The following is a 21,206-nucleotide window of genomic DNA, read 5'->3' as shown; positions in this document are numbered from 1 at the left end:
AAGAGCAATGCGTTGCTGCTTTCACTCTTTGCTCCTCAGGGAGAAGAAAAATCCCTTGCAGTTGCACTTTGCTGGCCCGCATTATTAGCAGGGAGCCATCCAGTATTCAGTGTACATTGACCATTTCTACTTGTGTGTGTTTGTCTGGGTGTTTTACCAGCCATTGCTTTGTCAAGTGATTTGTCTTGACAGTGTTCCCTCGGCCAGCCACAATTGTTACCCTCAGCCCTACACATACACACACACACACACACACTCACACACACACACTCCCACACAGTGTCAATGCTGGATTATCCTCTTAACAGATAATGGTATCGGCAGACAAAGAGGCTATGGGATACAAAAGGGCATTATTAGGGAGTTAGCATCTAGTAGCCCACTTCCTATGTCATCCTTTCAATCGCCCAAATGATTGGTTATGTCATTAACTTGTGTTCCCTCCTCCTGGCTATATCCAGCATGCCTTTTGACTGAGTGTAAACATGATGTGATTCTACTCGCCCTCTGTGTTTCAGAAAGCTGATCTGGCAGTTGCAGGCCTCACCATCACGGCAGAGCGTGAAAAGGTCATCGACTTTTCCAAGCCCTACATGACCCTCGGCATCAGCATTATGTACCGCGTCCACCTGGTGAGTTAACTCCTACCAGCCCCCCACAGACACTAACTCCACCCGATCTAACTGGCCTACGTACAGCTTGTGGGCATATCACAGCGGCCAGTCAGCCTTGTCTAATGGCTGCTAAAGAACCACTCTCCCTTTTGGACTGAAAAGTCTATCTCCAAACTCTCCTCCTTTGCACCACTTCTTCTCAGCTTCACCATTTCCCCTGTATTTGTGTGTTTTCACGGCCATACCCTCCTCTTCCTTCTGTCCTCCTCTCCTCCAACCCTGAGTCTCACTTTCTTGCATTCCACTCCTTTCCCTGTAGTCTCAACTTTTTAATAGTGTCCAGCACTTTTCCTTTCTCCTGTGTTTGCTCATTTCCTCCTTCTGTTGCCGTGGCCCACCATCCTGCCAGCACCATATGGCGTGTTTTACTGTGTGAACTTCCTGATGAATGTACCAGTTTTACAATTGTTTTCTGCTTGCCCTTTGCTTGGCTTTGGCCATCCCATTCACACAAGTTATACCACCCATGCTCTGCAGAGAGCGAGCCCAGGCAGGAAACAGTGGAATAACAGCAGCACAGGTGGAAATGAGCAAGTGTTTGCAGAATCAGAGGCCCATAAATCATCAGTCCTCCCCCGAAACCCAAGGTGACACAGGGCCACAGTCCGCACTGAGGTGATCTGGCACGCGTGTAGTATCCCATAGGGGCGTTTACTCACATCCCCCCTTACTCCTGTCTCCGCTTCTTGTAAACCTCTCACCTTCCCAAAGTCCAGCACTAATAGGTGTAGCAGTGAGGGACTCAATTGAGCGCCAACAGTTGGCCAACATCAATCGATGCTCGCAACAGGTGCAGTGTTAAATGGGCTGCTGGGTAGCATATCACCTCTGAAGTGGGGGGCAGGCAGGTGGGTAGCCGGATGCGAGGTGATTTGGAATAGAGGTTTGCAACCCAAACACGCTAAGTCGATTTGTTCCGGGCTTGGACCATTTTTCTTATAGACCGGGCTCAGGTGTTACTAAGGCTCATGTAACTTTTCTCCTTTCATCTGGCCAATGTTCACCTCTGATACACACACACACACACACACACACACACACACACACACACACACACACACACATAGTCACTCACACACACACACAGGTGTAGGCCACTGTATGATATATTGTTTAAATGTATGTTATAAATATTAAAATTGTGTGTTTTTGCATGTGTCAGAGAGATTTTGAAGTGATTGGTGTCGCTCTCAGGCCGGGGTCGGGGTCAGGCTGAAAACGTGCAGACTTCGTGGGGCTATGTCTGGAGTTTCTGACCTGTGCAGGGCTCTGATATGGATATGATGTCCCCTCAGGGTAGACACAGAGTAACACAGTTAAATTAGCACAGACTTGGCCCAGTTGACCCCAAACCGCTGAGTACGTGGAAATGAAGAAATCAGTTATTTTTAAGTTAATGCGCTGGTGTATGAAGGTTTTGAAAAGATAGAGAGAAAAGAGAAAGGTTAAAGATAAGAGGGGAGGGGAAGAGAGGTGTCCCTTGTCTCTCTCTCTCTCTCTCTCTCTCTCTCTCTCTCTCTCTCTCTCTCTCTCTCTCTCCTCTCTCTCTCTCTCTCTCTCTCTCTCTCTCTCACTATTTATCTATCCCACAATCATTACCTACTCCTTTTACGCTCCCATTGCCCCTCGGCATTTTCTCAGATCTGGCTCAGAGCGGCCCCTCAGCATGGCTCTAAAATTCAATATTTGAATGTATGTGACTGCACTTGTTTAGTTTGAATCCACTGACTATTGATCTGAGGCCCAGTGATTTCTACAAGGGGATTTGCTGCTTATTTCAAACTTTAAATGAAAATTTCAGCCTAATCAATAACAATGGCAAATGCAATAAAATAAAGGTGCATGTTGAGTATCAATTACCCCCAGAGAAAGAGCCATTTAATAAATATCTCTCTTCTTTACCAGTATGTATGTATGTATTGTATGTCGGTCTCCCTCTCACACTGTGTGTTTTCATAATTTTGTATTTATTAACAGTGTGACGCATATTAACCTTTTAAGGCAGTAAATATTGACCTTTTTTATTTTTATTAGAACAATATAGTAAGACGTATAATTCTATTTTGGCTATAATCAGTCAAGTGTATTACAAAGCTATATAAAACTGTTCCCAGAGCATCACTGCCTTTAAATTCAGACCAAATGCATTCCTTTATGAAACTCCACTTGTTCCTACAGTACATTCTTGTTCCTACAAGTCAACTTTTTCTTTGAACAGTCAGTACAGCTGCAATTCACGAAACTTAATTACCTGACACATAATTTTGTGACAGTGTTTTACATTACACAAAAACAAACGGGATCAGATACTCTGAAGGGATCACTGCTGCCTTGTATACTCAATCGGTTATGATAAAAAGAAAAAAAACTACAGGAACAGATATAAAACAGCTTGAAGCCCTTGCAGAGACGATCTGTACTGTTGTGGAAATATTTTCCAAGGCCCATAACTTTGACCCAGTGTATCAGTTCAAACTGTCCTGACTGAGCACAGGCACCTGTAACCTTGGCTGCTGTGCTCTCAGTGTTTTGTCTCCCTGTTCCTGCCTGTTGGAGTCAGCTGATAGAGGTGTTATCATTCTATCTTGTTATCCAGCATGTTGATGATGCTCTCTGAACTAGCTAAATACATGGGTCTGGGGTAGAGTTCTTCAGAATTGATGTGGCAACTCTACCGTGAAGTCAGAACCTCTGACTCTTGGACTTGTGATGTGAATCCTCCGGCCGTTAACTCCAAATAAACCATCATGTGTTTGACATCAAAGCTACTGCTCTTCCCGTGTCTCCTTCCTGAGTCGGTGACTCCCACTGCATAGCTACACAGAAGTTTCCTCTACATGTACCTGTCTTGGTTCTTCAGCTGTCTTGCCTGACTGCGATTTCGTGCCTGGTTGGTGGTTTTTAATTATTCGCTGTATACAGCCATGTGGCAATTTATCTTATATAGTGTGTGGGAGACATGCAAGTGGTTTGAGGCTATATACATACATTTGATTTGCTTTTACACACAAATCAAACAGCACACCTTCATTTTAGCAGCCGGTACAAAATGTGAATTGGACTTTAGAGTTAGGAACATAACCTAGAGGTAATGTCAGCCTTTTCTAATAAAAAAACATCCCTATTACATTCATCATCTGCGCAACAAATGGCCATATGCTGTAACCCAAGACCCCAACACTCCGAGGTACTTTGTATCAGTGCCAGTTCTGTCAACCACACACTTCCTTCATTTTGGAGACCGTTCTGCAGTGCATGTGTGCGTATGTTAGAGTAGGAGAGTGGTGCTTAATTAGACATAAGAACTAATTAGGGGTGTATGGAGGCTGTGTTTGATTCAACAGCTGCCCTGAGGGTAAAGCTGGGCATATGGAGCTTTATTGACTCTCTGGCCACCCACGACCTCAGACAAAATTACACAGACAAAAACATATGTAGCCTTGCACACATACACGTTCACAGACACATACATACTTTCACCCTGTAATTCACAGTCGCACCAAACAAAGCACTCAGACATGAAAACAGACAACCTAGTGAGCCCAGGGGACAGCGTGATGTTGATATATGACCCGTGAACTCTGCAAAATCAACAGCTTTTTGAAGATTGCCCCCGCTGCTATCTCAACAACAGTAAGAACTCCTGGCGTCGGCACTGACACAACTAGAAATCCTCATGCTATGAAAGAGCCCTGAAAATGAGACAGAAGGTGAGGAGACCCAGGGAAGGAGAGGAAGATAGACAACATGAAAGAGAATTAGCAAGAAATGGACAGGAAGAAAAAATGGTGGAGAGAAGATGGAGAAATGAGAGCGAGAATTTAAATGACAATAAGTCTCCTTCTGCGGGTCCGTATTCAGGCAGGCAGCCTCAGGGGGCAACAATGTTATCTGAATACCAAGAGGCAGGATGACTAGGTGAACTCCTTGACGGGATAACCTCACCAGCTCCTTCAGCCACCCTCCTGGCATGCAGGCAATCCTGAGAGAGGCAGCAAAAGAGAGGGATGGTGTAGAAGGGACATTGGGAAGTGTGGAGCGAACAAGGGCAATGCCAGGTAAAAATGAATGAGCTCTTCATCTGCGTGTTTATAGAAACGAGGATATATACATACTTTAATAGGCAGCAATTCCTCGCTCTTCTATTTGTTGAGATGTACTGAAAATGAGTCGTTAAGGACGATTCCCCTCTGCACCACGTCTGCAATCTCTTCCGTCCTTTGATTTGCTTCACGCCATCTTATCATCTTAACTTAACGATAAACCTTTTATAAAATTATTCCCTTGCCTCTAATAAAAATAAGTCAAACACAGTACCAAATGTTTATGTGTGAGGAGCCAAGGCAACCTGTGGATATCATTGATGCTTATACGCTCACATTTGGCGCTTGTTCTACTATGAAATCCCTTTATGGCAGCAGGTTTACTTTTAATATCTCACTCAAGCACCGGGTCAATTATTAATGTCAATACTCTCAGTTTGTTTGGTCCCTACTTCCTAGTTTTAGAGTCTTCAGTGTTTTCCAAGCTTATATCTCCCATTTAACAGTAACGACCAGACCAGCCATGGCCTTTCCCCAGCCAAAAGTCAGCTACCTGCTCCTCCTGTGTTCAGCACCGGTGCTCCCCGGCACTCGGCTGCCCAAGCACATACTGTATCTATCCTGCTGCTGACTGACAGCACAGACAGCTGCTGACAAGCTTTGAAACACAAGCACACACACATACAAACACACAGCTACTTCTAAAATGAAGAGAAAGCCGACCCCCTATGAGCTCACTGTTTAAACAAGTCAGTCCATCAGTTTGCCTGTCTGTTCTTTAGTGCTTGGCAGGAAGTATACAGCTGGGTTGGTTGCTGCATTTAAATCAAAACAATGTGCTCAAAGGCTAATGCTCTGTAGCGTTATTGAATTGGTCTTAATTATCTGTTGTTTTATCCCTTCTGTAGTATAACAGTATTGATATGTGCAGCTTCTAAAACGTGACTTTATGTCAAACATCATACTAACCCAGATCTAAGTTTATGTCATCACAAAATGATCATATAAGGAAGATGAATTAATTAAGCCTGTTCTTTCTAGGACTAGTAAATAAGACATAAAATGGGAAAAATATATTTCCAGGGAATATCTCCTGACACATTTCTGGAAACATGCACACATTGTTTTAACATGTTATGCAGTTCCCATTTCGCCTATTTGACCGTCTTTGTACTCATTAGTGTGTCTCTTGAAGTCTCGCAACGGATAATTTCCCCTCCGGCAGCTGAAATAAAACTCAGTGTTAAAGTACACATATTAAACCACAAATGTTACATTTCTCAGCAGCTTGCATCCCCCACTGTGTCCCTCTCGTCCTTGTGATTTGCGTCTCGTTTTACCTTACCCTCTTTTTCTAATCTGCTCCCCTGCTCCTTCACTTCTCCACCATCTGTTAGCATAGGTGTCCCGTGTCTCTACAACTCTCTTCATCTAAATGATAGCACCTTGGTGGGAGCCTAAAATGTGGACATGCAGGGGAAGCATTTATCAAAACTCTGTTCAGCATACATCCAGCTGGACCAGCAAGACTTATGTCAGCACACAATGTACTGCTACACCAAGAATGCTTGTGCCAATAAGAGTACTATTTGTTTTACAGCAGTACTCTACCTCTGATCGCCATCTAGTGTTTCACCACTCTACTGTTCTATTTTGAGACAGCTATGATCATTATCATCATAAGCATTACACTCCATAGATTGACAGACAGACATTAGGCCTGGCAGGCTGCGTCAAAAAATGATACTGAATCTCATTCTCCTCCTGCTTTCTGCACCACTCCTTTTCTTCTCAGTCAGGCTAATATGGAAGTGATTACAGATGAATTAATTAATTTTCATCAGAGCGCAAGTCTAAATGGGGGTTCGTTTATCATAACAAATGTCCACCAAAATTATTTCACCCTCTTGCTGCAAATTTAATTTTGGAGTGCCTCAGAAATGTATTACTGCAGTGTTTTGGCATGTGTGATGTCCCTCAGGAGTACCTACAGTAATTGAGTGTTTTTGCATAAAAGCGATTAGAGCTTGTTCAGTTTGGCTCCACAGTGCTACCTGTAGACAGAAATGAAAGATGACAACACTTGGACAGTTGGTTGTTTGATCACGCCGCTATTTTACCATGTTGCTGGCAGTGACAACCACCTACATCTCATAGTCATTATCAGATGGTGTAACAGTACAGTACTGTAGGTGCATCTGTGTGGAAGCGGCTAATATTCCCTTGCTGATGTTCGGTCACCAAGGCTAGGCTGAACATGGACATTTAAAGACACGCACACAAGCGCATTCATTTGTTTCATTTAGAAAATAATAACTTTTGGTGCAGGAAATATTAGCAATTAGCGCCTTTATTCCAATTGGTATGCCAGCTGCCAACCTTATTTAAGACACTTTATTTCCCTTACTACCAATCCAAGTACCCTCCAAGCTTGAGCACTGTACGCTCCCAGTCATACAGGAAGTCAGGTATAGGTCATAGAAATTAATTTTGGTGTAATGTAGCTGTAATGGTTTACCTGATTATTTGACCTTTCTGTCTTCGGTGCATGCAACCTTGTGGAGGGCGCAAATGGTGTTCGTCTCATGATGTTGACCTTCAATTGTTCCTTTAATATGATTAGACGTCCTATTATATCTAATGTGATTTCATGTGAGAACATGTACCAATTAACAGAAAGCAGTTAGGTAATGGTCAGTCGTTTTCAGTTTTTCATTAAATGGTGATAGTCCCCGAATCATGGAAATAAAACCTGTAATCTGTGATGTCGTATCAATATACAGCCCTGTGCCCCTCTGTTGACAATTCATGGGAGACTGGGTTTGTGCTTTCATACAATGTTGATCTGAATGTTTACACGCAAATGAGATTCATATAATTATATTGTTATCAGTTAAGGACAGGGAAATCTAGGCTTATCACGTGAAAATCCCTTTATTTACTGTCCCAGTCACCTTTTCATCATTTCCAAATGACACAGGCGACATCAAATGTTGTTTAACACAGACAGAAATGGGCCAGAGGCAAATGAATCAACTCGAAAATGTATCAACATTTTTTTTAATTAGTCCGGGGCACGCAGTTTCTAGGGGATGATGTTAGAAACTGTTGGAGGTTTTTTAGCAAACTAATTAGTTAATCTGCACCTCTACAAATAATGATTGAACCTCTAAGCTCTCTGCTCAGCAAAGGCCAGTGTTGTTTGGCTTGTGTGAATGGAACATTGGATCACAAGTGATCACAGTCTGTGCAGGCTTTCATGCTTTTAATGCCTATTGTGTGTTTGTTTTTCAGGGACGTAGACCAGGCTACTTCTCCTTTCTGGATCCATTCTCCCCTGGTGTCTGGCTCTTCATGCTTCTAGCATACTTGGCTGTCAGCTGTGTCCTGTTTCTTGTAGCCAGGTAAACTGCTCACCAGTAAAAAAAATACTCTGTACAGATGAGAGAGAGAGAAAAAAACAAGGAGACATACAAAGGGGGTAGAGAACAGAGAGTAAAACCACAACAAGGTTTGTTTGGGGGTTACACAAAGGAGGAAACAGGTGTCTGTTCTCTTGCCTTGCTTCAGTCTCTATCTATCTAGTCTGTAGCGTCTGTAGTCCTCATCACATCAGGAGAGGGTCTCCTCCGTCACACTGTCCGGTGGGTCTCCAGTGTCACACTGGCCCCTGCTGGTCATGGAGGGAAACGGCACAGCTGCTCCTGCTAATTACTAGTGAATATTGAATGTACTGATCAAGAAGGTGGGTGAGTTTTTGGGTCGTATATTTATTTATCATAAAAACGTAATTGTATACACCTTCTGTTTTTACTTACATTTGCTAAGAACAATATTTTGTTTAGGATCATACTGGGCAGTAAAGCATTTTAAAAGAGGTTCATGTTTTTTCGGGTCTGTCCTTAAACAAATTCAAATGCTGTAATGTACATGTACAATATAATGAATGGCCGTAATGTATTTCCCACTTTCAAATGCAGTTCTAAGGAGAACATAGCCAAATAAATGATATGGGAATCCACTAAAGGGAATGTGTTTGTAATAAGAAAGCAAGCAAGTCAACAGGGTGGGAAACATAAAGAGGAAATATCCTACTAAAGCTATGGTTTATTTTCACAGCCAGTTTGCACAGGAGGAATAATAACAAAAACTAAATATTTCAATGTTCGAATGAGCAGTGAGTGAAGTCCAGTTTGTATGTTTCTTTTGTTAATTTACGCTGATCAGAAAGATGCTATGCCTTAGTAAGACAGAGACTTTTGCAAATAACAGAGTTGTCACAGAAATGCAGCACCATTTCAACATACCAATTACATTGTACCCCCCCACACTGTGAAAGTAGGCAGCACATGGGGAATGAAAAGCAGGTTAATTCTCTCTAGAGAGCCAAGGTGACTTTGTGCTCAGTTGACTGTCAGAGTTGTTTTGCTCTGTGTCTGTCTCTCCCTTTCTTTCCCCATATCTCTTGAGTTTTGCTCTCGTCTGAATACTTAATCCAACTTTCATTTCCACTCTTGTTGGCTGTTTTCCTCCTGTGACTCTCTCTGTTGTCTAACCCCATTGTCTCGTTCTCCCTAGATTGACACCGTATGAGTGGTACAACCCCCACCCCTGTCTAAAGGGTCGTTGTAACCTGCTGATCAACCAATACTCACTTGGCAACAGTTTCTGGTTCCCTGTTGGAGGCTTCATGCAGCAAGGATCCACCATTGCTCCCAGAGCTTTGTCCACACGTTGTGTCAGTGGAGTGTGGTAAGTATTGGGGACAAGGACACACAAACATGAGAGCATTTGCATATGTTCATCTTTTAAAAACCACTCAGTTATTCACCCATTCAACTCTGTTATCATTTGTTGCATATTGCTCCATCGTGGAATACATTTAATATTTCATGTGATCTTGAAACTACATCCAGATTTCCTGGATACCAGGGTTCAAGATAAGAAAGTGATGGATTCTGAGCATGTGTATCTGTGAGACATTGTCTGTGTATGTCTGGCTTTGCAGCAAAAACATCACTTCCTTTCATCCAAACCGAGCATTGTCACCTATATCCATACACACCCACCCATTCTCGCATCCACCCCGTCATCCTCTGAAAATCCTGCAATGTCTTCTCCTCTCAGGTGCGCAGCTATTTAAATCCTCCCACACTTTCACCCAGACAATCTATCTTCATACACCAGCCTTCCCATTTACATACTTTTGTAGGTGAATACATATGTTCTTGTCCCCTGCCTCTCCTCTACAGGTGGGCCTTCACATTAATCATCATCTCATCCTACACCGCCAACCTGGCTGCCTTCCTAACAGTCCAAAGGATGGAGGTGCCAATTGAGTCAGTCGACGACCTTGCAGATCAGACGGCGATAGAGTACGGCACCATGCACGGAGGATCCACTATGACCTTCTTCCAGGTCAGAGGTTACACACTTTATTACGCATGATAGGTTGTTTATTCACAGCTACACACATACACACAAACTCTCTTTTGGGCGGTGGTGGCGAAGTCGATAGGGACTTGGCTTGGCAACTGGAAGGTCACCAGTTCAAGTCCCGGCAAGACCAAGTGCTACCAAGTTCCCTACACTGCCCGGGCGCCGTTCAAAATGGCAGCACACTGCTCCTAACACTAGGATGGGTCAAATGCAGAGAAACAATTTCCCCACGGGGATTAATAAAGTATATCAATATTTTAAAAAACTCACCCGTAGCCTGCAGGGATCAGTGGTCCATCAGTGATGTTTCTCCTGATCCTCCTGATCAAATGTCCTAGTTTCCTTCCTGCCTTTCTCTTCCAACTAAAGGTTTTATCTGTGTCTTGCCAAAACCATTAAATATACTTAGCCTCAGATGCACTGTCCAGGTCCCTAAGAGAGGCGCACCCTATCCTCTTTCATCTCCTCAAGATTTGATTTCAGAAAGAGAGAATAGGAATGTGCGAAACAGAGTAAGAAGGTGTGACAGGGAGAAGGACAGTGAAGGATGGATTATGCTTGCCTGTCCACTAGACCTTGATCAACTCAGGAAAGACAGGTGATGAAAAAGTAGAACAGGTGGAGATGTTAGTTGAAGATTCTGTTCTAAACTTTGAAGCTAATAAAGTGGGAACATATCTGCTCAAGATAAAACCTTTTACATTTAACTGCTGCAAACTTTTTGTAGAATTTGAATGAATCCATCAGTCAAGATAATGAAAAGGAATAACAGATGAGAACCAATTTCCACCTGCGCAAAACTGAGAGATGATGTATCTTTTTGTTTACCGTCTTTCACATCTGAATGTGTTTGTTTCTCTTGATTGTGTCTCGCCGCTCTGCAGAACTCTCGCTACCAGACCTACCAGAGGATGTGGAACTTCATGCACTCAAAACAGCCCAGTGTTTTTGTAAAGAGCACGGAGGAGGGCATCGCCCGTGTCCTCAACTCCAACTATGCTTACCTGCTAGAGAGCACCATGAACGAGTACTACCGTCAGAGGAACTGCAACCTGACTCAAATTGGAGGACTGCTGGATACGAAGGGCTACGGCATCGGCATGCCACCGGGTGAGTGAGGAATAACTGGAGATTTACATGGGGAAATGAAACATTTTGAAAGGACAAGAAAAGAAGAAATTCAAGTTTGACTTTCACCTGTTGGATGTCATTGGCTAAGACAGAATCCTTTAAGGCAGCAGAGAACAACATCTGATGGTTATGCTTAGATACACTGTATAATTCATGTTGAAGCTAAGAATCAGGAATAAAGAGTCTGGGTATTAGTTGAAGGATTGAAGATCAGGGCTAATGGCCACATGCAGTTATAGTGTAATTATGAGTGTCTTCAGGGAGTTGTTGGTGACTGAAGTGCATTTACAAATGGGGGTCCACCCAGACTCGTTTCCTTTGGGCTGCAGTCACTGCATGACACAGTGACACCATGATGGGATGCAATGACAGTGGTGTCATATAAAAGATATTGAATAAAGCTTCCCTACATGTTATTTTTTTACATGAGAGAAATTTAAAATACACCCATAAAAGCTAACTTTTTGGGAGTGTTGTGCATTGTAATATTATTAGTGCAATTTTTGTGTTGAATCTGACGTTGAAATGTGTAAAATAGTAGGTGAATATGTTGGATTTGTTTGCAAGTATATTGTATTCGTCCGAAGGTTCAGTTTTCAGTTGGCACATCGTTAGGAGTGTGCCTGTTTGAGCTTTGCCCCTCTCTTCCCTGCAGGGTCTGTGTACCGTGATGAGTTTGACCTGGCCATCCTCAAAATACAGGAAGACAATCGTTTGGAAATCCTCAAGAGGAAGTGGTGGGACGGTGGCAAGTGTCCAAAAGAGGAGGACCACCGTGCCAAAGGTTTGTCTCTGGTTAATGTTCATCTGCTTGACGTGTGTTTTTAATGTTTTTAATTTCCTTTTGTCTCCTTTGTCCTGTAATGTTCACTTCTCCTATCACACCTGTTTGTCTCCAGGTCTGGGCATGGAGAATATCGGCGGTATCTTCGTGGTGCTGGTGTGTGGCCTGCTGGTGGCTATCTTCATGGCAGTGCTAGAATTTGTCTGGATGTTAAGACAGGCTCCAGGAAATGAGGTGAGAGAGGGCTATCTAACCTGCATCTGCTTTGTCTCCCTCTCCCCTCCCTCGCACCCGCCCCCTCATGGAGCTGCTATGCTTCCCCACAGTGCACAGCTTTGACAGGAAGTGTAGCATGCGTCTAGGTCTTCCTTTGGGTTCAATGTGACACTCACACTTCCTCTGTCTAGCCTTGGTGACATAATCAGCACAAAACCAAAGATATACCTCACTTAAACCTCACTCGAAGTACATGCATATAAAGATTATTTTCTATTTGTAGCGGAATAAGTTTCATATATATATATATTTCATATAATATCATACATTATAAAGAATATTGAATGTAGTTTCATTGTGTTGGTGTGGTGGTAAATACATGCAGCCAATGAGAGTTTAAAAAAGTATTGTTTTATCTTAGCCTTTATCTAATAATCTTTTTATTTAAGAGATGCTTGGAACGGCTTTGTTCAAAAATCAATCGTCACAGATCAGAAGTCATTATTTTCATCAGAGGTTGGATGATGGAAAGTTATGCAGAGGAAGAATAGTTTGTTACAGTAAATGATCAGTTAAAGATATCTACTTAACGTAGATTTGAAAAAAGCAACTATTATAAGATTTATATTTGAAATCCAAGAGATAGTGTTTGATTAATGTAATCCGAAGACTGTATGAATTATAAATCGAAACCATATTTAGAATAATTTACAATTGTTTGTAGCTTCATCTGGAGTGGGGACAAGAAAGCAATATGAGGAGTTTTTTAAGCCTTGTTTATCAGGACGAAGGAAGGGCCAATTTGAATGCACAGAAAATCATCAGTTCTGTTTGTGAAGGTGTTCTTCTGCCCTATACTTGAAGCGGGGACACTATTAACAAAGATGGACTAGAGAAATATTGCATGCAGTGTTATAATGAATTCTGATGTGATTCTTTTCAAAGATACTTGATAATTGTCTTTCAAATGGACTCCACACTGATTTTAATTCAATAAATATTCAGATTGTGAAAGTCAAAAACTCATGTGATTTATTTCTATTAGGCACCTTAGATTTATTCCACTCTAACTTGTTAACCCTGTGTGTGCTTGCTTGTGCGTCTGTGTGTGTATCGGTATGTGCGTGTGCATCCGTACAGTTGTCAGTGTGTTCATGTGCAGCATGTGTTGATTGGTAATTGGCCTGTCTCGCACTTGAACTCATGTCTGTCATTGTTATCATTTGAGTTTACGTATTGTCGATACTCAGTGGAACACTGGATCATCCGTCAAGGAGACAAAAAGTTGGTTACATGTGTCTGTGAAGTATGTTTAAAAATTAATTAAATGTATTTTTTCTGATGGTTGTTATAGCTACACCAGCTATATCTGTTGTTCACCAGCCATCTCTCTGTTGTTTCACTGATTGTGAAGATGAAATGTTTGTCCTATGTCTGTGCTGTTCATCTGTTTGTCCTGATAAAGTAAGTCAGTCAGTGAGTTGTCTGGCCTCTCCCTTTCTCTCCCTCTCTTATCCCCCTCTCCCCTCTCTTTTCTCTCTGTGTGTGTACTTGCAGCAGTCAATGTGTGAGGAGATGCTGCGGGAGCTCCACGGGATCGTCCTGTGTCGCGACAGCCTGCAGGTGAGGCGCAGGCGGACGGCTTCGACGCTGCGGCCGCGGCCCCTTCCCCTGGAGGAGCGTCGTGCTCGAGCAGCCGCTGTCAGCCTCAGCAACGGCAAGCTGTGCGGGGGGACCGGACTACCTGAGCCTCTCTCCCACAGACTGGCACAGGAGGCTGCCTTGGTTGCGAGAGGCTGCAGTCACATTCGCATTTGCCCTGATTGCCGGCGCTTCCAGGGACTGAGGATGCATCCTGGAGGGGCCATTGGGGCCCTCCCTTCTCCCACGCACAGTGAGGAGAGCATAGAGTGGGACAAAACCACAAATAGCAGTGAACCTGAATAACGCCCGGCAATCCCAGCAGGAATGACTTTCACAGCAGCCACCTCTCTACTTTCCAGGGATCAAAGTTCACTTCACGTATTTTCATTCAGCCATGCAGAACTTGATCTTAAAGGGCATGGCAGTGCTGTGAACTTTCTGCCCATGAAGCAGAAGCTAGTAGTTTTGGAATCTCCTTGGGTGAATGTTTTCCTCGGTCATAGGAGAAACTGATGAGTCTGTCTCATTGTGGTCTGTCCCTGTTGGCCTTCTGTACTGTGGACAAAAAAGCAACGGGGCATTTGTACTATGCAGTATTTTCAGTCATTTGTCATAGTGCTGTTTCTTTTTTTCCTTTTTAAGTTATTTCTGTCCTCTGTTGGATTATCAGTACTGAATATTGTTATTCTATTGTTCTACAAGAAAATGTTAAACAAGTTCCTTTTTTTTATCTGACAGTTAACTGTATGAACGTATATTGCCTCTGAAGAGCTGCCGAGATGAACAGACTAATGCAAGATCATCCTCCAAATCCTTTTATTTTGAAAGTGCCAAAAACCATGAGTATTATCTTGTGGCTGAAGAAAGCACCACAGCCTTGAGAAGACAACAAACTCAACTGAACCTACAAAACAAACACACAGAGACAGACACACGGACTTCTTTTATAGTAGTGATATTCTATTAAAAAAATGTTTTAACTGTTGGTATCTCTGAAAGACAGCGATGCATGTCCAGCGATGTTGGTAAGGTAAGGCAAGGCAAGGCAAGGCAAGTTTATTTATATAGCACTTTTCAACACAAGGCAATTCAAAGTGCTTTACAAAAAATGAAAGACATTAAGAAAAAGGCATTTAAAATCAGTCATTAAAAAGAAAAGCTAAGAAAATAAACATTAAAAGAAAAAGTACATGGATAAAAGTTTCAGTGCAGTCTAAGATATGAATAGTTCAATTAAACATTAAAAGAAAAAGTACATGGATAAAAGTTTCAGTGCAGTCTAAGATATGAATAGTTCAATTAAGGTCAATTGGTAGGTGCTCATTAAATGATAAATGATAAAGTGAATAAATGATTTCCTGTTTTGAATACCTGTTAAAGGAAATGATGGCTACACACACAATGTGCATCCATTATTTCCCTCCTCACTTTTGTCTTGACATTACTTTCTCCTTGATCTTTGACACCAGTACATGAATTGTCTTATCACCTGTCATTTGTTATGTCTCACTTAAAAATATGCACGCTGTCTCCTGTGTAGTCTGCAAAAGATTAGAGGTATATTCAAGAAGGATTCAGGTTAAATGAGTACAAGCCAGTATGTGATTAAAACCCTACTGTTATCAGAGCCAACTGCAAACATGGAGACCCTGGTAAAGCAAAGATGTTTCTTTATTTACATTTTATTTAAATTATTTTAAAATGTTACGGCAGTAAACATTCACAAAATCTGATGTTTGACACACTGCTCCGAGGAGTTTTTTCAGTTCAGATCAGCCAAGATGCTCTCATTATCATAATTTTATTTTTGCAAAATCCCAAATATAGCACATTTGAATCAATTCCTGACATATTTTATTTGAAAACTGATGAAGAACATAACTATACTGGTTGCATTTGTGTAGACTGTATTAATCTTTATTTGAACTTTAAACCACCAGCATCACGATTCTTAGGTTACTTCCTGCATAGACTGCGACCAATGGCTTAGTATTTTTCTAGTGAACTAACCAGTTTGAAGGTCTATGAGAGCTTGACTGTTGCACAGTGGGAATCAATGGGCATCCACCTGTCTTCACCGCTTCTTGCTTATGTCTGATATGTGGATCATCTTGTATCTGTCCATCAGGCTCTGTCAGTCACCATCCCTCAGAACTAGGCCACCTACTCAACACAGCTCCAAGGTACCACTGCAGCATTTCTCCTCAACGTTCAATTTCTATCTTTTGTCATCTTTCACCTGCAGTTTTTCACGATTGAAATTCTCGACATATGCTCTCTTGAAAATGAGTCGATGTTAAATTCAAGTGTTCGACTTATTGATCATTCAACATGTATTTTTGTTTCTGTTTTTCAAGGTTGTGTCAATAGGTGACACCTCATTGTTGTGACATATCATAAAATCAATATAAATCACAAATCCAGCAGGATAAATCAAAACCACCACTTTAATTTGGTGGTGGCGAAGTCCATAGGGACTTGGCTTGGCAACTGGAAGGTCACCAGTTCAAGTCCCGGCAAGACCAAGTGCTACCGAGGTGTCCGTGAGCAAGGCACTGTTCCCTACACTGCTCCCCGGGTGCCGTACATAATAATGGCAGCCCACTGCTCCTAACACTAGGATGGGTCAAATGCAGAGAAACCGTTTTGTTACCTGTACCTGTACTAGTACCTGTAATGACAATAAAAGTTTTTGTTTTTTTTAAATGTATCTTCGACACATAACGAAGCATACTTAAATCCTACAAGGTTCTTATTACAAAGTTCCATCAAACGAATGAAAGAAGGAATTATTAATGATTAGAGTAACCATAGAACTTAGATAGTTCATTATCCCCTCTATATTGAGATACATCTGAAAGTTGAATATATGAATGAAAATGGTCCCAAAAGCCTTAGAAAATAAACCCACCCTCTCAGGTTGCCATTTCTCTACCAATAGAAATAGTTATTATTCCTGGAGAAATAACTTAAATATTGGGGAAACATTTTTAATTCCTATACAACAAAGATACATGATGAATCCTAATGAGTGTCCTACCTACATACAGATGTCCATATTGTATGTGTGGATGTTTATGCTGCATCCTAAGAACATAAATCTCAGATCTCACACATACACAAACTGACACATATGTGAGTGTCACCTTGTTGTCAAATCATTCTGTCATTTGCATTGAGGGCCGTGATTGGTATGCAGTTTTAGGAGCTGAAATTGTGCTGGATCAAGTGCTGACAGAGCTGGAAGGAACTCTAGCGCAATTGTACTAACTTTAGAGTTTTCTGTGAATTAATGATTCTGAACAAATTGGCTGACTGGAATCACAAGTGAGAGGAATTTCTAATCGAGAGACCCCCCTCCCCTCCCCCACTTTTTCAATATCAGTCCAATCATTTACTGAAAGTGTTTCAGCACTTCAGATGGCATTTGAAATCAGGTCTGCATTGTGTCTTAACTCCCACGTGTACACATCAGTGTTTGAAACTGCACTGAATCTGCTTTACTTTGGCACCGAACAGAATGACTGGGAGTCACAGAGGAATTATCATCTGCTGAAGCACCAATAGTGCCAATGTACCTAATCTTCAACTAATTAATTATTAATGCCCCACAGATGGTTTGTACATACAGTATGATCAACATGTTCCAGTAATGGTCCAATGTGTTGTTGTTTTTTTGTCACAGTAACAAGTTCATTATGTTAATGAGACAGACCTACATGTTTATTATGGTATAGGGAAACATAATGCCATTTGAACACACATACAGAAAGTCTTCATAGACAGCCAATGGTAACTTTCTATTTTTCTTTATATAATAACTTGTTATAGTTTATTTGCCAAGCATATAGAGAAAACCCACATTCCATTACCAGTTTTATAAAAAAAGTTCCTATTCATTTGCTGAATGTCACTAAGAAACTCATGAGAGTAGGAAAGCTCTCGCTTCACCCCGATGCTAACTTCTTGAGCACTAAAAACATTTACAGGGGTGCTAAATCAAGCGTAGTTGGAATGAGATTGCCAATTACCTTGAACGCCTGGAGAGCGGTAGAGTAAGAATTAAAACAGGTCCCACTGAAACACTTGGTGACCTTAGCATCACAGAGCAAACTGGCAGGGTTTGGCTGCTGTATTTTATATCCTTTATTTTGTTATTGACATTTTTATGCCATTATAAAGACATTTCTTAAAACAACCTTCCGTTCTGTGGGGTTCTGCTTTTACTCTGATGTATTTGACCTTCTGAGCTATTTAGATCTGCAATGCTAAACAGGGTCTGGGTTCACTTATTATTCCACCAGAAGAAATATTCAGACAGTGCACTTAGTTTGTTGGGACATAATACGCATGCAGGGAAGCAGTTTGAGGATGTATGGGTTTCTATCTGAGTAAACATGACGATGTTACGTGAACCAGAAGGAGTTCATGCATTTACCTCTCGTTTATCTCCCATAACTGAGATAATGTCTGCCCACTTGTGGATACCTTGAACAGCTGAGGATTTGTGTGGGTGGGAAGTCTAACGAAGGCTAATGGGTTTAACAACATACTTATGTGCTTTATACGTTTACCTGCAGTCCATTCATCACTCTAATTTTCAGGTTTATTTCTTTCTCCTGGGGAAAGTCAGTGAACGCACACAACAAACTGCAACTGATTTACAGTTTAATTAATTCCGGCTGCCTCTATCTCCTCTCATCTCCTCTCTGAGTGCCTGTCTCGCAATCTTTCCACTGCGGCATTACAGATGACACATTTTTGCAGTGCGTCACCAACCTGCATGTCACAGTGCATATCCTCAGCACACACAGTGCCACATAACTCTTACAGGAGTGACACACGCACATAAACACTCACCGCCACCTGTATGTCACTTATGTGTCAAGTTTATTTCTTCATGCTCATGCTTTTCCTTCTCCATAAATGCAGTGCATCTCTTCCCACCACTGCCTGTTGGATTTATGAAGCTCATGATGAGCATTGAGTGCCTGATGAGGTGTTTGGAAATCTACTTCCTTCTTCAAGCTTAACCAGTTGTAGCACAGATTAATATCAATTTCCTTGTTGGTTGTAATTCTGCAAGGATTTGGGAATTCAATTGTACTGAGTCTTATGCAGTTTGTCACTCTAGCAGATCACATCTTATACACTTGAAGAGTGACTTTCTTATCGGCCCCTTTCTGTTCAAATTAAAGTTTTCTTGACTTTCTGTTAAAAGATCATACATATTTTCTTAAGCCTACATTCCAGCTCTATGAAACCAAAACATGAACACCTTGGATGTTTAGAAATGTGGAATAGTTGTGTCTATAACTCTGCATTCAGTATACTTGTATTGCTTTCCAATAACAATTGTTAAATCTTGTCATCACATTTCTTACAACAACTTATTGATCCTCCTCCTCCTCAAAGATTTCCCAAGGTTAACAGTATACATGTATACATATGCCCCATAGCAGCCACCAATGTGCACTGGATACTAACAGAAGAACGTAATAGACTGACAAAGGAAATTATCTATTTAGACTGTTGAACATTTTTAAGTGAGAGCTTTGCTATTGATTTGCTGGCCATTATTGTGAAAGGCTTGTTGTTGTTTTGTGCTAAATAACAAAAGGGATTCAGAGATCAAGGTGAGATGCTGACCAGGCTGTTATACAACCTTTTGTACACTGACAGCTGTTGTTAAACATATTGACCAACCGAAACATCTTGGCATTGTTTGTCTTTCAGAGAAATAAAATGAAGCTTCGTTTATGTTGTGTTTCGTTCCTCACTATTCATTCCTGCCTTGATTGATGGCCCACAGATGGGAAGCATTGATTACCGTGTGTGTGTGTGGGTGTGTGTATTTGAATGTGTGTGGGTATACTTGTATTGGGTCTCTCTTGCACTTGCCATGTGAAATGACATTGTGACTCATCAGCTGGAGGTTATGTCGTTGTATCTGAAGAGCTGAACAGACGCAGTGGACAGCCGAGTCAAATTCAAGTGGAAGTGGGGCAGCCGGCACTCATTGTAAGGTATTTCATCAGAAAAATGAAAGCGACAACCTTTTATCGATCACTTGGGTCCTGCATGACAAAGCTGCATGAATGCTGTTATGTGAGTGTCTGCAGTGAAATACTTTGTTGACCTTGGATTAAGGTTCCGGAGACTCAAGTGTCCAAAGACATCCGTCACTCTTATAATGACTCTAATTCTTTATAAAGCACCATCTGTCTGAAATGCATCGACAACAGCAGGAAAACATTAGCAGGGTTCAGATTGGAAGCACATCATTAATCACAGAGTTTTGATGATGCACATGATTAATGATCAGTTGGTAAACATGTAGATAAAGGGTATACACACCTTAGGCATTTACTTAATACTACTTCTACTTTGCATGGAAAGTACCAAAAGGCATTTACACAATGTGCTTGAATTGAATGCTACTTTATTCTACACTACATTTCAGAGTGAAATATTGTACTTTTGTATACATTTATTTAAAAGCTAAAGTTACTAGTAACTTTTCTGATTCATGTTTAACATGAAAACATGGACAAGCTCATCCACGTACTTGTAAAAGCCTAAACCATTTTTTTTACTTTGGGCCCCTTGTAACATTTCAGATGTACATAAACACACTTTCCTTTCAAACCTCTCAGAGAGTTTCATTCAAATAATAAAAGGGAGCAGCCAAACTTGGTCTTACATTTGTTATATCTCTCACAGGCTCCGCCCTCTACTGGACTCTATGGGTACTACCTTACCCTGCGAGCATTCTCCCACTGAGACTTCTATAGACGTAGCCGGCCTTGGGCGGGCCTACCTGAATGCGCGCGCATCACACCGTATAAAAGGAGGCCTCACCTCCTGACTAGTGATGGCGAGATGAAGCCTTATGAAGCTTTGAAGCTTTCCAGCCAATTGGTTCGCAAAAGGGTTCATCTCATGAGGCTTCATCATGGGCTTCATTTGAACACAAACCCCCTGTTGGTCAAAGTGTGTAAAACAGGCAGATTGGACATCTCAACAGTGTGCTCTCTCATACCGAGTTCCCAATGAGTAAAGCCTTAGAATACATCTAAACAACGAACATTAAATCATATTTTCATGTTAACAATATTGTTTTTATTCCAGTTGAATGATTGTGATTGAAAAGCCTAAGGAGGCTGGTAAACATTACAAATAGGGATTTGTATTCCTTAATAATATTCATAAACGTAACCATGTTGTAGCCTGAGAAAGGCTAAACCATATCAAAGAATACATTTATTAACTACA

At 41.5% G+C, this 21,206-nt stretch overlaps 1 protein-coding gene across 4 annotated transcripts in view; it reads left to right on the top strand.

The window, feature by feature from the left end:
• Positions 1-19,691, top strand: part of grik4 (glutamate receptor, ionotropic, kainate 4) — a 329,869-nt gene extending 310,178 nt beyond the window's left edge. For 3 of the 4 annotated variants that reach the window (XM_034225443.1, XM_034225444.1, XM_034225442.1), the window contains 8 exons: positions 519-632; positions 8,012-8,121; positions 9,296-9,469; positions 9,970-10,135; positions 11,041-11,266; positions 11,943-12,071; positions 12,187-12,305; positions 13,845-19,691. In XM_034225443.1, coding sequence (XP_034081334.1) covers positions 519-632; positions 8,012-8,121; positions 9,296-9,469; positions 9,970-10,135; positions 11,041-11,266; positions 11,943-12,071; positions 12,187-12,305; positions 13,845-14,234 — 1,428 coding nt within the window. In that variant the 3' untranslated portion in view covers positions 14,235-19,691. Of the gene's footprint in view, positions 1-518; positions 633-8,011; positions 8,122-9,295; positions 9,470-9,969; positions 10,136-11,040; positions 11,267-11,942; positions 12,072-12,186; positions 12,306-13,427; positions 13,463-13,844 lie in introns of all 4 variants that reach the window. The other variant, XM_034225445.1, reaches the window with a different exon arrangement.
• The last annotated feature ends 1,515 nt before the right edge of the window (positions 19,692-21,206 follow it).

Source organism: Gymnodraco acuticeps, unplaced genomic scaffold, assembly GCF_902827175.1.
Source record: "Gymnodraco acuticeps unplaced genomic scaffold, fGymAcu1.1, whole genome shotgun sequence".
Classification (NCBI taxonomy): domain Eukaryota; kingdom Metazoa; phylum Chordata; class Actinopteri; order Perciformes; family Bathydraconidae; genus Gymnodraco; species Gymnodraco acuticeps.
Note: the sequence above shows the minus strand (reverse complement) of the source record. Positions and strands in the feature narration are given on the sequence as shown.